The sequence below is a fragment of the Balaenoptera acutorostrata genome, chromosome 17 (assembly GCF_949987535.1).
Source record: "Balaenoptera acutorostrata chromosome 17, mBalAcu1.1, whole genome shotgun sequence".
Taxonomy (NCBI): Eukaryota; Metazoa; Chordata; class Mammalia; order Artiodactyla; family Balaenopteridae; genus Balaenoptera; species Balaenoptera acutorostrata.
In genome coordinates, this window is record NC_080080.1 from 71,166,235 (window position 1) to 71,178,457 (window position 12,223).

At 38.0% G+C, this 12,223-nt stretch overlaps 1 protein-coding gene across 5 annotated transcripts in view; it reads left to right on the plus strand.

Moving 5' to 3' along the window:
• The window catches only part of PDE7A (phosphodiesterase 7A), a 355,014-nt gene that overhangs the window by 318,440 nt on the left and 24,351 nt on the right, over positions 1-12,223 (plus strand). For all 5 annotated transcript variants that reach the window (XM_057532071.1, XM_057532072.1, XM_057532073.1 and 2 more), the window contains one exon: positions 11,265-11,416. In XM_057532071.1, the coding sequence (XP_057388054.1) occupies positions 11,265-11,416 (152 nt within the window). The remainder of the gene's footprint in view (positions 1-11,264; positions 11,417-12,223) is intronic.

The following is a 12,223-nucleotide window of genomic DNA, read 5'->3' on the forward strand; positions in this document are numbered from 1 at the left end:
GCTTACATAGTAACAAATTCTAATATCTTGAAACATAAAAGCATTATTATAATTCTGCTCCACATGTGCACTTAGAAAAACTGATATCTTCCTTTGAAAGATTCTGGCATGGTTATTAAGTAGTAAGGGAAGCTGCCAGCTTGAAATTTTCATGGAATTCACCAAAGCTCATTGACGTCATCCAGACTGGAAGCCGTGGTCTCTCTGCCAACGTTGGACAAGATGTAATACGAGGAGAATGTCTTTTCATGTCCACACAAGCGCAGTTTTCCGTTTTCTTTTACTCCTGACACATGGTAATGTTCCATTCTATGTAAATGTGTTTCGCCCATTATCTTGAGCCTTTTTATTCATTTTAGCACTTTATTCCACCCCATACTAGGGAACCTTTCAAGATATTTACATTGTAGCCTAAAAGGCTTTTAGCCTTACTCATCTTTTTGTTCCTGGTTTCTGGCAGCCTCTGGCTCATTGTAGAGATTGAATATATTCCTGTTGCATCAAATTGACTAGAACTGTATATCTTCTACCAGTTAGACTTCATAGGCTCCCATTTGTATTTCTCTAAGTATGATCTGTATTAGCTGTAAACTGAATTCAGGCTGGCTCCTGCCCTTCTGTTGAATCAAATGTCTCATGTTGTCTTTATTATAATGACCCACTCTGAAAGCAGACAAAACTCTTCTTAAGTTTTGCCTGAGACCCTCAGGTGCATTTGATTTTGTATTGTTTCTTATCTTCCTAACAGGGCTGTGTTAGACTTGGATACTTGTTTCATACTTAGTGATATGATCAGAAAGAACATCTGTTTCTGTGTTTATTTTGAGCTTAAAAGCTTATGTCATACTGATTTTATTGTCTTACTTTATCTTAGTCTTTAATGTATAGTAAACTCCCACACAAACTCAGGTCCTCTTATATTCCAAAGCTTTTTACTGCTTCTTCCCTTTAAGAATAGAAGTTGTTGCGTGGCGTTTCCCTCAGCCGTGACTTTTTCTGTTACATTGTTTTTCTTATTATCTTTCATACTGTACTGCCTGGTCACCACTTTCCTATTTACAAGCGTATTTTTTTTTTTTTTTTTTTTTTTTTTAGCCATTATTTGTTTGATTTGCTCAGGTGTTTGTCCGTGATTTGTAGTTTAGTCTCTCATGCAGGTGTGAGTATGCCAGCCTCTACTTATAGTTCTGGTATCATAGACTAAGGTCACATCTGTCCGGAGTCTCTATTAGATTTTAGTTTGTTCCCAGTCATTCATTTATCTTGAAATCATGTCTGGTTGTTTCAGAAACATCTCTGTAATAGTTCATAGTCACAGGAAACAATCTCATGTCCTTTTCCCCTGTCTGTTCATCATGCGTGTTCCTGCCTCCTTCCTGTAACAGTCCCCTTGCCAGGCAGTGCCTGTAGAGATGAGTACTGCTGTGCTGAATCGAATTAGGAAACAGAGCCTTCTGCCCCACCTGTATGTATTTTTTAAAATGTATCTAGTTTTCCAGGTGATTGTGAAGTGCCTGCATTTGAAAAAACCACTGATTTTTGTTTCTTTTTTTGTCTCAGATTGAAAGAATATCTTATCTCCTAGATATCTTCTCTAACTTCATAGCATAAGTTAGGGAACCGATACGGTTTGGACCTTAACCTTAATAAAATTTAATGATAGTTTAATTCTGCCTGTCCTTTGGAGAATTGGAGAAACTGGAGATTTAACTTTAAGCTTTATTTTGTATGTTATACAGTAAGGCTTGTGTGCTTTCTTTTCCTTCTTTTCCTCTCAGCTCACTAATAAGGGAATTAGGAATGTAACAGATAAGGAGCTGTGTTCAAGTCCTAAGTTTGAGCATAAGAGGGACCCAACATGTCACATATCTCATCTCTGTAGGAGAGTTGGGAGTGATATTGCTCAAGATGTGTTGATTTCCCAGCCCTTTTGTTTCCTTAACCTATTAACCTGTATTTCTTTTTTCTGTCCACTTTCTAATATGAAGGAGAAAGGAAATGCCTAATCCATAACAATAAGAGTAATCTTTTAAAAAGGGTTTTATATTGACTTTTATCAAATCCTGTCAAAGTGAATATTGAATTCTGCAAACTAAAGTTATAAGAATTGCTTAAGGGAAAGAATATTAGTTTATTCTCATGTTAACATTGATCTAATTTTAGATTATGAGTAGCTCATTTATTTCTTTGATTTGTAGTGAAGCTTGGAATGTCTATATATTTGTTTTAAAGTAATGACGCATGCATATTTTGAAATCTTTAAATATGTGCATTTAATTCTACGGTATGTAAAAGTATACAGTGGTCTTCAGGATGAAGTTATGCTATCATGAAGAATAAATCTGGCTTTGTTAAAATAAATAGTATGAAGTCATGTGCTTAAAAATATTTAAACATGAAACCAATGTTATATGTCAATTATACATATTGTTTTTAAAAAATTGATATCTGTAACAACTACAGCCATTAATGTTAGTGTTTATTCTTTGCCCAAAAAGACATATTGCTGTATTATCTCATTTGATTTTTACAACAGTTCTGTAAGACCTGTTTTACAATGAGGAAACTGAGAATCAGTTCAATAACTTAAATAACTTTCCTAATGTCATAAAACTAGTAAAAGGGGCAGGGCTGGGATTCAAAATCAGATATGTAACTCCAAAGCTGATGTCTTTATTTGCCCTGCTGTACTGCTTCTCCGTATCAGAACAAGCTACTCTACTGAAGACCATTGCTCTAAACACCTAGCTGTTTTTTCTCCATTTATCCATGCATGCTAAATGTAAAAATTCTTCCAGGAAAACTTGAATTTATATGTAGCTAAATGTGTTTATTCAGTATTAACAGTAGGCTTTCTGATATGGCTTCTGTTCTTTTTAAGAAAAATTAAAGAGGAGATTAGAACGAAGAATGTCTTAATATTTTTTATTCAGTTATCATTCAATATGACCTTGCCTTAGACTAGAGTTAAAACCTTACAGCACTGAATTTTAAAAAACATTTTATAACAGTCTCCAAGGGTAATTCATGCTAATGCATCTAAATGATTGTTACGGTTTTAAGGTAGCAGATATAGTGACTGCAGGACTCCCTCTTGTGGACAATTAAAGCAAGTGGTGGTCAAGTCTCAAGATCCAAAGGCTTTTCTGTTAAAAACCTCTTTTGTCTAATAACTAAATATCGGTGACATCTTCGCCATGCCGTTTGGATGACAGAGAAGAGGGTCTGTAGGAGAGTGGGGAGTGATACTGCTCAAGACGTGTTGATTTTCCAGCCCTTTTGTTTCCTTAACCTATTACCTATATTTCTTTTTTCTGTCCACTTTCTGATATGAAGGAGAAAAGCAAGAGAAAAACATGGCTTCTAAATTTGCTGCTATCTCACATTTCATTACTGGCTCAGAGAAGCCAGGAGTGGATGACTGGAAGTAATTCCCATGATCATTAAGTAACGATGCTCATTTAGTTTTGGTGGGTTGATTAGTTCGTTCGTGATCACAGAGTGAGGTAATGTGATATTTTAGACGACAACCAGCAGCGCCAACAGTTCTTAATAGTAACTTGATTAAGTCACTGAGCCCTGTTGGCTTTCTAAGCTGGATTGGAATGTAGGTAACCATGTAAACTAGAACAAGCCCGAGACTTAAAATAAATAGTCCTAGCCTGGTGGAAGCTGGGCTTTAATAAAGACAACTTTAATCTGTTGTCTGTTATGCTGTGAAATAAATACTGGTGTGTCTCATGTCACAAAATGAGTTCGTGAGAATATTGGTTAATAGGGTCAGATTTTATGTAATATGGTCAGGGGGTGAGCCTTTTAGCCATTTAACTGAATGAAAGTACTAGTTAAGTTCTCAGGATCGTGTTCCCAGTTCCCCATGTATCCTCTTTTTATCTGTTCCTAAATGATACTACTTATTCAACTTGACACCTTCTCAATAGTGGCCTCTACTTGCTTGTTTCAGTATAGGAATTTTATTTTTAATCATTATGGGGAATCAGTGTGTATCTGTGTGTGGAGGAAGGCTGGAGGTGGGGTGAAGCAAACCTGAAGAAACTAAAATTTTCCATCTTAACATGATCTCATCATGCTTCATCCTTGATTCATAGTTACTGATTCCCTTTTCTTAGATCATATTTTGGAAGCTATTCTAGGATAGTTCTGGAAACCTCTCTAATTTTCTTTTGGAAAACCTATTCTCCAGTTTGATAATGTGTTTTAGAAGCCATTGAAATGTGCTCCTATGTGCTTGTTCTACTTCTGAGGGTTTGTTCTAAGGGAATCAGGACGTGTGCGAAGATTTAGTTATAAGAATGTTTATTACAGAATTGTTGGTAAGAAACATGAAAGTTAGGAGCAGCCTAACAGCAAAAAGATTTAGTAAATTACGATAGTTTCATACTTTAGAATAATATGTGGCTAGTAAAAATGATGGTACATGTAAGTGCCATTTATTGACTTGAAAAGAGATGTTTGTGAATTTTTAAGTTAAAAAAATGCTGTGAACTCTCTGGGATAAAAGAGAAACTGTATGTTTACGCATATATAGGAAGTAATTCATAGAAAAATACCTAGAGCACCAGGCTGTTGATAGTTGTTGTTTCTGGACTGCTAAGCCTTTCCATGCAACTTGTCCCCATTCTCAAACCCCGGTTGAGCGAAAGAGAAGGCTTAGGGCGGCTACTCCCAGAAAGGACCAGGAAAAACACCTTTTAAAGGAAAGGGATAGTGTGGCTCAAAAATAACAGGGTAGGAAGCTCTAGGGGTTGGTTCCTCCATCAAAACAACCACTAAACTGGAAAAAAAAGAAAATGGCAGAATTAACGATTTCAGGACTCTGGACCCTGATTGGACACTTAAAACAACCAGGGGAGTGCCTGATGAGGGAGGGGCTGCTGTTCCTTGGCAGTTGAGCAGTGTGCACAAACCAGTGATCATCCCCCGCTCCTCAGCCACTCGACCTGTGGGGAGAGTGGCCCGTGTTTCTTTAGTGACTTGCTGAAGCCGGGTGGGCAGTGGGGACCTAGTCCTCCAGAAATTTGGGGTTGTTTCTTGACGTCAGTCTGGCAGATCCTGAGGGTTAGGCACAGATGTTTGCCTTGGTTTCAGCCCTTTCAGCTGCAGAGGCTTTGCCCAGAAGCATCTACCAGAAGATTTAAAGAATCGGGACTTCTCTCCCCACCCCCCAGCCTTTGGAGCCAGACATTTAAGGGAACTCTGTGTTGGGTCTTTGGCTGACTGCAGAGATACTGTAGCAGGAATTTTAGTGACCACACCCAGCAAGGAATAAACAAAGTCAAATAGATATACAAAGACAAAAATAGTTTGGTCACAAAAGAGTCACAAAACAGACGGCTTCCGCCCACAACAAGCAGAAATAAATAGCCCTGGAAGAGTGAGAGATTAGATTTCCAGTTGCCCCAGCCTAATACTCACAATGTCCAGTTCTCAGTTAAAAACTATAAAACATACAAAGAAAATGGAAAGTATGGTCCATACATATGAAAAAAAGAACTTCACAAAAACCATCCTGAGGAAGCCCATACATTGGAATTGCTAATCAAAGATGTTAAATCAACTGTCTTAAATGCTCAATGAACTAAATAGCAAACCACGGGCAAAGAACTAAAGGAAATCAGGAAAACGTTGTATGAGCAAAATCAGAATCTCAATAAATAGAAATTATAAAAAAGAACCCAACAAGTTCTGGAGCTGGCAAGTATGATAACTGAAATGAGAAATTCACTAGAGGGATTCAGCAGCAGATTTGAGCAGGCAGAAGAAAGGATTGGCAAACTTGAAGATAAGAACATTGAAATAATCCAGACTGAGAAGCAGAAAGAAAAAAGAATGAAGAAAAATGATGAGAGCCCAAGAAACCAGTGGGGGAATCATCATGGGTACCAACATATGACTCATAGGAGACCCAGCAGGAGAAAGAAGAGAGAAAGGGGCAGAAAAAATGATTTGAATGGTGGAAAACTTCCCAAATCTGATGAAGACATGGATATACACATCCAAGAAGCTCAGTGAACTCCAAGCAGGATAAACTCAAAGAGATCCACACAGAGATACGTTATAGACAAATAGTTGAAACCCAAAGGCAAAAAGAAAGATAACTGGGGCAGCCATGGTAAAAGCACCTGAATATTGAATATGTTTAATGCTAGAGCTGAACTTAAAATGCAAATGGGGATTGGAGTGAAAGGGGGAAAAAAGCACTCTAACAACTAACAAACACTGGAAGAGGAAAAGGGAAAGAAGATGGGATATAGAGTGATTTCCTGTATGGTGTTATTTCCTGTTTGTAATAATAAAACATTAAAGGATGATATCTAAAGCTGACAAGTAGTGGAAAACAAGTGGTGGAAATATAAGCATATTTAATAAAATGAAGGTATTTTTGCAAATTGTGAAGTTGTAGCAGTGCCCTTCAGTAGAGGATTGGTTCAGTAGATTATGGTCCATCCATATGATGGAATACTTTGTAGCCTCAGAATGGGGAAGGTCTCTGTGCACTGATAGGGAAAGAGCTCTAAGATAAATTTAAACTATGCAGAACAGGTTATATGGTATGCTGCCATTTACATCAAAGAAGTAGAAACATAGTATATAATGATGTTTCCATATATTTGATCCAAAAACTCAGAAAGGATACCTGCAAAACTTTTAAAAGGTGATCATTTTAGGGGAGAGTTTGGCAGTTGGTTGGATCAGAAACTGGGTAGGGGTAAGGTTTTTCACTGTGTTCTTTTCTCCCTCCCTCCTTCTTTCCCTCCTTGATTTTCATTTTTGAAACGTGAGTTCAGTACATATTAAAAATTAGATTAATGGAAAAAAATCAGATACCACCCCTCCCCCCATTTTGGTCCTATAAGTCTCAGGCAAAGCTTTGAGGTAGTTTTAATTACCATCTCTGCAAAGTCTCATGGGATTTTCAGTTCTTTCTAGAATGCAATCTTCTTAGGTATAGGCTCCTCAGGCCCCCTAGGTGAAGAAAATTCTTTTCACTGGATGATTTGCCATTTCATTTGGACAGGTTCTCTGTCCTTTCTTAGATTGTATGTGAAATAATCAGTAATTGTTAAGGCTGGTTCTATCGCTAAGTGAAGGTCTGTTTCTTATCCTGTTGTATAGGTTACTTGTGGGATTAGTCTTGCCGGAAGGCATTGGGTTCCTATGATGAGTGAGCTTTTCCCCTTCAGTTAATATCTAATATTCATGCTCAACTTAATATGGTCAAAACAGAACTCTTGATCATGAGTCCCAACTGCAGGGCTCTGTGAAACAGGAAAAAAGACACGAATTATGGTTAGTTTTTTTCAGTTAAGGAAAATGAGACATTGAGAAGCTGTGACTTGTGAGAAGTCACCTAGAAAATAGGAATAAGGCAGGGGGAGGTACAACCGTGATCTCGTGGGTAGAGCCCTGACTCCCAGACAGTGCCATCTGTCTTAACCATTGACAGTGTGAATCCTGCCATGTTGATGTAGGGACTTAGCACAGTGGATTGAGCCCCTTCAAATGAGGCTTATTAATTTTTTGGACCTTACGTAGTTATCCTCCCAAAGAGATTCTCAAGTTTACTTCAAGGGTGGATTCGTTTGGACATACAATTTGGGAGCAGTGATCCTACTATCAGTGTCCACGCACAGGATGCAAAGGAATTGCCAGTGATAAAATTGTTACCTTTTGTGTGTGATTTAAGATAGTAAATTGAAGGGAATGCTCATGAAGTCATGCTTATGACCTTGAACTCTTTTAGGTTGCTTTTCCATAATGAATAGAATACGTGTCTTCTGCAACATTTTTTAGAAGCTTTCTAAATGCCTTGGCTATAGTGCGTTAATTGTATTGCATTTCTACTTTGGTTTCTAAGGTTATACTTGTAAAATGGGGATGATAATCTTTGCCATCTTCACAGGATTGTTGTGATTATTAAATGGGATGGCAGATGTGAACGTGCTTTTTGTAAAACAGTAAAGTGCCTTGTAAATGCAGAGATGGCAGTACTCGTATTGCATTTAGTTCTCATCTGCTCCCCATGTATTCGTGTCATTCCACTCTGTCCCTTCCAGGTCCAGTCTTTTCTAGGAATAAGACTAGAAGGGTCATATTAAAGACTTGTATTTCTGGGACTTCCCTGGTGGCACAGTGGTTAAGACTCCGCACACCCAATGCAGGGGGCCTGGGTTCGATCCCTGGTCAGGGAACTAGATCCCACATGCATGCCGCAACTAAGAGTTCGCATGCCACAACTAAAGAGCCCGTATGCTGCAACTAAGACCCAGCACAACCAAATAAATAAATAAATAAATAAAGTGTGTGTGTGTATATATATATATATATATATATATATATATATATATACACACACACATACATATGTATGTATGTATTTAAATACTTTTATTTCTGCACATTAGCTTTTTTCCCTCTGTGTTTCTTTCTGTACATACTTTCATCTAAATAAGGACAATTTTGAATAATGGTATACACAGAATTTTATCATAAACAGTCAATAAACCATACTGTAGAGATGTAATAAGAAACTTGTGAGTAATACTGTGGACACACAGGCTTTGTCAACAGATCTGTGTTTTAAAATCTAGTTGTCAGGGACTTCCCTGGTGGTGCAGTGGTTAAGAACCCGCCTGCCAGTGCAGGGGACACGGGTTTGGTCTGGGAAGATCCCACATGCCACAGAGCAGCTAAGCCTGTGTGCCACAACTACTGAGCCTGCGCTCTACAGCCCTCGAGCCACAACTACTGAGCCAAAGTGCCGCAACTACTGCAGCCCGCGCACCTAGAGCCTGTGCTCCGCAGCAAGAGAAGCCACCGCAAAGAGAAGCCCGTACACTGCAGCAAAGAGTAGCCCCTGCTCACTGCAACTAGAGAAAGCCCGCGTGCAGCAATGAAGACCCAGCACAGCCAAAATAAATGAATAAATAAATTTATTTTAAAAAAAAATCTAGTTGTCACCCTATATTGGCTGTATGATCTGATAAATAATCTCTTGTAGATTCAGTGTGCTCATGTATAAAGTGGAAGATAATAATACTCGTTTTTTTTACATTGTTGAGGGCTAGGTGAGATACCTTTTTTTTTTAATTTATTCATTTTATTTATTTATTTTTGGCTGCGCTGGGTCTTCGCCGCTGCGCGCGGGCTTTCTCCAGCCGCGGCGAGCGGGGGCCACTGTTCGTTCTGGTGCACTGGTCTCTCATTGCGGTGGCTTCTCCCACTGCAGAGCACGGGCTCCAGGCACACGGGCTCAGTAGTTGCGGCTCGCAGGCTCCAGACGCGCAGGCTCAGTAGTTGTGGCGCACAGGCTCAGTTGCTCCGTGGCATGTGGGATCTTCCCAGACCAGGGCTCGAACCCGTGTCCCCTGCATTGGCAGGCGGACTCTCAACCACTGCGCCACCAGGGAAGCCCTAGATACCTTTTTTTAAAGCACTTGGAACATTACTTTCACTGAACTTATTAAACTAACCTCATTTCCTCAAACACACTAATTCCAGTTCAAACATAATCGCTTGATATTAATAACGTTACCATTTTGGTGCTAGTCCTTTTAATGTAAGTTACATTGATAAAGATCAAAATTTAACTCCACACCTGTTCTAGATACTCTATTTTAGATCCACTGGGATGAAAAATGAGAAAAAACCCCCGTAACTGTGCATTATCTTATTTCTGGCTTATGTGAGTGTATGGGAACCTCAAAACTCATCAGGTATTTCAAAAACAGTATACATTTATTCATTTACTCAATATGTTTTATACATACTTACATGGCACTATTATTAGGCTTTGGAATACAAAGATGAAAAAAAATAATCCGTGCCTGTATTGGAGGTCATCGTTTGTTGAAGGAGACAGTTAAATAAGCAATTGTAATAACAGCATCAAAAGTAGTGTGATAGGTGTCTGCACGGGTAACCTTGAGAACCCAGAGGAGGTGCCTCCCATCTCTCCTAGATGGGGAATGTGTATATAGGTGTCCAGGTGTGCTTCCCAGGGAAGGTGTCATCTGAGTTGAGTCTGGAGAGAGCCAGAACCTGGAGCATGAAGCCTTTTCTTCCAGGCCAAGAAGATGGAGTTCATTTTAAAATTATGAGGGATCAGTGAATACTTTTATTTAGAGCAACATAAACAGATTTGGAACTTAGGATAATTACCTAGATGCATACCTCCAAGCAGTGGCATCAACATCAATTTTATTATCCTCTACATTGCCATCATTTATTTAATACCTATTATATATCTGACTCATGTGTATATTATCTCATTTAATCCAGCACCCTTTGAACTAGATATTGCCATTATTTTATAGATGAGAAAGCACTGGGTGATAGAGGTTAATAGAACAGTTAGTGACTGGACACACAAGAGAGAATGTGTTTGATTACCTGTCATTCCACCAGTGGGATGTTAATGGAAGGTAAGATGAGAGATGATGATCTGTTGATCCTTAGTCTTCACTTTCATGTTTTGTATTATGAACATTTCACTTAACTTAGTTAGATTCTAGAATTTAAAGGTAACATTCACGCCCTACAAGACAGCTTGTAACCAATGTCTTTTATTTTGTCTGGTGCCCCAGAAACTTTGGTTCATTCTAACACTGCAGGGACACATGACCGTTAGACTCATGGAAAGAAAGCACATCCGTATCCAATGTGGAACCATTTTCTAGAGTTTTTCATCTTGCAGGATTTTTATCCCTATCCTTGAGAACTCTTACAGGGTATAAGCTGCTTTATTCTCCATTCCATCTCATTTTCCTCTGAATAAAATTCTCTTAAGGAAAGATTTGAAATGATACCTCATTAGGATTTGAGATGTTTGAGTTGAATAATTAATTCTTGAAGTCTCCTATATAACTTGGGACCTGGCTTCTCAATATGAAGGATAGTTTGAAACTAGATTTTGTCTTTCTGCTTCATAGTGTTTGTATAGTGTATTGAAGCGATGGAGTGAAAGGTAATAATTCTTAGGAAGTTAAAAAAAAAGAACTGATTATTAATCTAACTACACTCCTCTTTAGCTTTCTGAATGCTGATAAAATTGGCGATTTGCCCCTTCATTCTTAGCTCTTTAATTGAAAGTACAAATAAAGTACCTCTTCTCTCCTAGAAATATGGCATGGCAGCTGATTAATTTTAAAGAAATATTTGTATGTAACTAGAAGGGGTACGACAAAGATAGGGTATGCACAGTTTTGAGTCGCTCTACTCACCTTTTACTCCTTTTCTTTCAGCTCAATCTGAAATCGAAGTTTCTGTGTCTGCAAGGAATATCAGAAGGTTACTAAGTTTCCAGAGGTATCTTAGATCGTCACGCTTTTTTCGTGGTACCAGCGTTTCGAATTCTCTAAACATTTTAGATGATGATTATAATGGACAAGCCAAGGTGTGTATGGCTTTTTCAAGAAAACATTAATTTTTAGATAAGTTTAAGGAAGCCTTGTTTTTCCCATATGATACTGATTTATAGAGCCTTTTTTTGTATGTGAAATCAGTTGAACCCATTTTTCAGGTTTTCCCTTTAGAGCAGCTAGCTGTTCATCCTATAATTAGGTATTACAGAGCAAGGAACATTTCTGAAGTAACTAAAATAATGAAAATGTTTTTGATTTATTATAACAGCAAGTAGATCAATAGAAACTTAAGCTATAAGATCACACTTAACGCTGGGAAGAATATTATGGATTATCTGATCTAATTTCTGTATTCTGTAGTTAAGAACAGTATGGCCTTAAAAAAAAAAAAAAAAAAAAAAAGAACACTATGGCCTAAATAGTATAAGGGACTTGGTTGAGCTCCCCCAGCTGGTTAGAAGTAAACCCAGCACAGGAAGACTCGTGACTTTCAGTCGAATGATTTTTCATAGTCTCTTGTATCAGTGAGATATTTGGAAGATTTAGATTTTTTTAAAATTAAACTCGATGATTGTGTGCATCGTTTTCTTTATATAGTTTAAAAGAAGTATGTTAATGAAGGTGGAAGTTAGTTGAGGTTGTTTTTGACCAAATGAGGATTTTTTAATAATTTTATGTTTCTAATATTTGTAAAAGTATTCTTTGACTTAATACTTACAGGCCAGATGTTGTCAGTTTGTGTAGATAGGGTCAGGGTACCCACTCTACGGTTATACTAAAGTGAAAAAATTTGCCTCCCAGTTTGATAAAACAGATCAGTGGAAAAGTCCTGATGCTTT